Genomic DNA, 4,528 nt, shown 5'->3' with positions numbered 1-4,528 from the left:
CAAATATTACAGTCTGTTTTTTCTTGTCTGCTTTATTTACATTTTTTTCACCATAATGCTTTGTGTTTGTTTTGGTGGTGTTCTGCTTATTTATTTTTAAATACATAAATGAGCAAGTTCTCTGATAGAAGGGGAATCAAGGTTTTCAAGCTGATTTTTCCACCTCAAATGAAAATAATTAAAGTGGACACTAAATAGCAATGAACATGATCCTCATTTGACCCATTTATTCTTTTGGTGTCCTGAGATAGATCCTCAATAACTACATGACATTGTGTGCTATTCTTCATAATTTTTAGGGTTATACATTATACAATTTTAAAAGAAATTTTTAGATATATCCTCTAAACTGATAGCCATCACCATTTCTCCTCTGGTGGGTTAAGTTTTCCATTGCAGAAGACAGAGTAAAATCAGATAGATAGGGGATTGACTTATTTCACTCAGCATAATACCCTCCAGTTCCATCCACGTCGAAGCAAATGGTGGGTATTTGTCGTTTCTAATGGCTGAGTAATATTCCATTGTATACATAGACCACATCTTCTTTATCTATTCATCTTTTGATGGACACCGAGGCTCCTTCCACAGTTTGGCTATTGTGGACATTGCTGCTAGAAACATCGGGGTGAAGGTGTCCTGGCAAAACCCCTGGTTCTTATAAATCATGATATACAATGGCTTCAACTAAAGTCCTTGCTAAATTTAATCAAGAACATTCTGCACAAATGACTATCCTTTATGCAGCAGTAGGCACTAATGGCTGGCTTGCATAGGTGCATTTATCCTGGTATTAACAGTGAGGTATTGGTGTCTACGTGCTGTATTTCTTGAGCTTTAAAACATGCAGACAAGAAGCAATCCAAACAGTTTATTTCCACATAACTGAGTAAAGTAGCATCAGATCCTAAAATGTAGTCCTTGCCCGCTCTCTAATGGTATGACCCAATCTAGGAAATGACCACAAAGCTCTTAGATGTGCTTTTAATATGAATAGTGGCCCTACTTTATAAATAGCATTCCATGATATTACTTTCTGATTAGACTACTGCAGGATTTTTTTTCAAGTAATTTTTTTTTAATAGTTAAACTGAACTATTTTCAGGCTTTTCTCCATGCAAAGCAGGAGAAATATAAAGGCTCTTTTTGATCTGGTGTCTTGTATTAATTTAAATTGAATCTTCACTATTTGAATTTATTGCAGCAGATGTCCTCAGCTACCCAATTATTTTAGCACAATTTGGCACATATATAATTTTAAAAGATCTTGTATCTAGGCGAAGCATTTAATTTCCTACCAAATTAATCCCTTTGGAACATTACGTTGGATGCCATGGTGATTAAAAACAAGACTCTTTCGTAACAGCAAGTTGCTCCAGTAAATACCCAGTACTGTGCACAAATGGAAGATTTGCATTTATTTCCTCTGTTATATATGGTGCAGGTTTTCTTATTACTAATTATGTACTCTTTCTCAGCTATTTTTAATAACAATGTACGCTGTGCCCTTTCCTAATTCTGGGTTTTCCTCTTCCATTTAAAGGAGATGATATGCTTTTCTTGACCCTAAAATGCAATGAATGTTGGGTTAATCCAGAATTCTTCAGCAATGTGGTCAGGAAAAGGAATGATAATAGAACTTTATGTTTAAGATTTTGCTTAGCTAAGTGACCTATACCTCAATATGTATTTTTAGCAATTAATGAAAATAAGTTAATGTGTCCCAGTTACTATTGCTGTGTAACAAATCATTCTAAGACTTTTTAGAGTGAAACAACCATTTTATTATATGCACAGATTCTGTGGATTAGATTCTTAGGTACAGCATAGCACAGATGGTTTGACTGTGATCCATGATGTCTGGGCCCTCAGCTGGCAAGACTCAAAGCTTAGAGATGACTTCATGGCTGAGAGCTCTGCAAATCTGGAATTTCTTTCATATACATGTTTGACACAGAGTCTGGTATTATCAAGGTCTGGAAATTCAGCTGGGAATGTTGGCTTTAATACCTATATGCAGCCTTCCCTGGTATTTTTTTTATTTTAATACCATGGTGGCTTGTTTTTGAGGTAAAGGATCTTAGAGGAAGGCATGCCAAGATCAAGCATTCCAAGAGTACCAGGTAACAGAACCTCAGAATTCACATGGCATTATTCCCTCCAAATAGCTATATGCCCATCCCAGGAGTCAGTTTAGATTCAAGGAGAAAAGACAGACCCCACCACTTAATAAGAGAAGTTGAAATAACTTGTGGACATACTTTAAAACCACAACAAATGTGTCATCTAATAGAGTCAATAGATGATAATCTTTTGTGTATGTTTAAGATTGTTGTGGTCCCTATATAACATTACACATCCCTGGACTGTTAAGAGATGTGAAGTTCAGGTAGATTACACAACAAACTATTCCCCATATATGTTATGGTCAACTTTGCTGCTTTTGTTTTTTGCTTTAAAAATATTTTATTTTGGGGGCTTTGTCATTTAAGCATCTGCCTTTGGCTCAGGTCATGATCTTAGGGTCCTGGGATCCAGCCTTGAGTCACGCTACCTGCTCAGTGGAAAGTCTGCTTCTCCCTCTCCCTCTGCCCCTCCCCCCAACCCTTTCCCCTGACTGCCCTCTGACCCCTCCCTCTGTCTTTCCCTCTGCCCCTCCCCCACCCTTTTCTCTCTGACCCCTCCCTCTATCTCTCCGCCCCTCCCTCTCCCTTCTCTCTGACCCCTCCCTCTACCTTCTCCCTCTGGTCTTCTCTCTGACCCCTCCCTCTACCTTCTCGGTCTGGTCCTCCGTCTGGCCCTCCATCTGCCCCTCCCTCTGCCCCTTCCCTCTGACCCCTCCCTGAGCCCCCCTTGCCTCCCTCCCTCTGCCCCCCTCCCTCTCTCCGTCTGACCTCTCCCTCTGCCCCAACTCCCTACTTACACCTGTGACTACTCCCTCTGAAATAAAATCTTAAAAAAAAAAAAATACCCCAGGCCAAAAAGAATAAGAAAAAATAAAAAAGACAAGTGTTCTATTGAATATAGTTCTGCATGAGTATCTTTATTAACTGCTAATGAAAATTAGGACTTTCTGGGGATTCTGGTAAGATTTTTAAGATGTTCTCTCCTTAGCAAAGCCATCTTTGGAGTTAGTCATTATTCTCACGATCACGGTTATCTCAACTTCAGCCTGATAGTTGTCTTCCTTTGGTCCAGACACTCAAATGCTAAAAGTAGCTTCAAGTTAAGGAAAAGTCATTTTTCACCATTCAGTTCTCTGAAAAACTTCCATCTCCCACTGAGAATCATAGTCCAGGAGTGAAGTAGTCACATGCCAGAACTTCAGGGCCAGTTGGAAAGTCATTTTGATCATTGGCATCGGTGGATCGTCTTTATCACCGGCCTGAAAATGCACAGCCCTGGAAAGAGTGGCCTCTCTGTGCACATAGGTGATTGTTAAAAAGGCGAGGCCGATATAACAGGAGCTAAGGTTTGATGACCAAAAACCAGCACAATGAAAACGAATAATCATGAATATTGGGCACTAGAATTCAAATTATCAGATACCTTTAAAGGGATGTGGTGTCCATTTTTAATTCCATCGTGAACACCACATTATTAAAGAACTATATTTAGAAATAGAAGAGTGTTGAGGGGAAGGGGAAAAAGCCAGAAGAATTTCTAAATCCTTGCGTGATCCTCTACTTGTTCCTGGTAGACTCGGATCACATCATCTTCCTCCATGTTCAGTTCTTTTGGGGTGTGATTATCAGCGATTCTCTGCCCATCAAAGAGAAACCTGAGCGTATTGATGGTAACACCCACCCTTTGACAGTACAACTCTTTGAGTTTCTTCAGATGGGTCGTCATTTTCAGTTTGAAGTGAACCTCACTGTTGTCTTGTCCAACGACTGTGAGTTTGATGTATTTTCCTTCCTTCTTGCCCCCCAAGTCCTTGTTGGAAGAGCTTGCCTCCTGGACCTCCATCGCGGCGGTGGGCTTCGCCCAGGGTCCCCCTCGGCAGGCACGACCCTCGGTGCGGCACCTTGCGGACTCCTCTCTGCACGACCAGCACGACGCCCGGCCTGGCCCGCTCTGCCGGCCTTTGAGCCCCGCTTCAGAATTCTTCATTACGTGTCGTCATTTTCCTTTATGACCCGTCGGGGGGCGTGGGCCGCGTCCTACCTTGGCTACCAATGGCTACAACTCAGCAGCGAGCTGAGATTTAAACAGTCACGGGAAGGCGATAAAAGGGAAGCGCAGAAATTGGCAGTGTTGATGAATGTCTCTTCGCCACCTGTGCCCTGTGCTTCCCCCCAAAACTAGATAGCGGGGAAAGGACTGCTTTTCCTTGCATGTAGTTTATTTGGGAGGCCCTTCGCCTGGGGCCCAGTGTGCCGCACTCCGGCCGAGATACCACAGTACACGTGCCCCGGAATCACTGGGCTAGATGCATAAGAAGCAGGGACGTTTTACCACCTACAGCTGTACCCATAGTTTGAGATTTGGGACCAGGGGTATCAGGGATGCCACAGTTAGCCATGGT

General features: G+C 42.0%; 1 protein-coding gene across 1 annotated transcript; it reads right to left on the bottom strand.

The window, feature by feature from the left end:
• Positions 1 to 3,022: 3,022 nt before the first annotated feature.
• On the bottom strand, positions 3,023 to 4,128 carry LOC112655740 (small ubiquitin-related modifier 1-like). Its single transcript, XM_025440905.3, has one exon. It carries the CDS (start codon positions 4,111 to 4,113, stop codon positions 3,664 to 3,666), a length of 450 nt encoding a protein of 149 aa, XP_025296690.1. The 5' UTR covers positions 4,114 to 4,128; the 3' UTR covers positions 3,023 to 3,663.
• Between the last annotated feature and the right edge of the window lie 400 nt (positions 4,129 to 4,528).

The sequence above is a fragment of the Canis lupus genome, chromosome X (assembly GCF_003254725.2).
Source record: "Canis lupus dingo isolate Sandy chromosome X, ASM325472v2, whole genome shotgun sequence".
In the NCBI taxonomy this organism is placed as follows: domain Eukaryota; kingdom Metazoa; phylum Chordata; class Mammalia; order Carnivora; family Canidae; genus Canis; species Canis lupus.
This window is presented reverse-complemented; position numbering and strand designations above follow the sequence as displayed.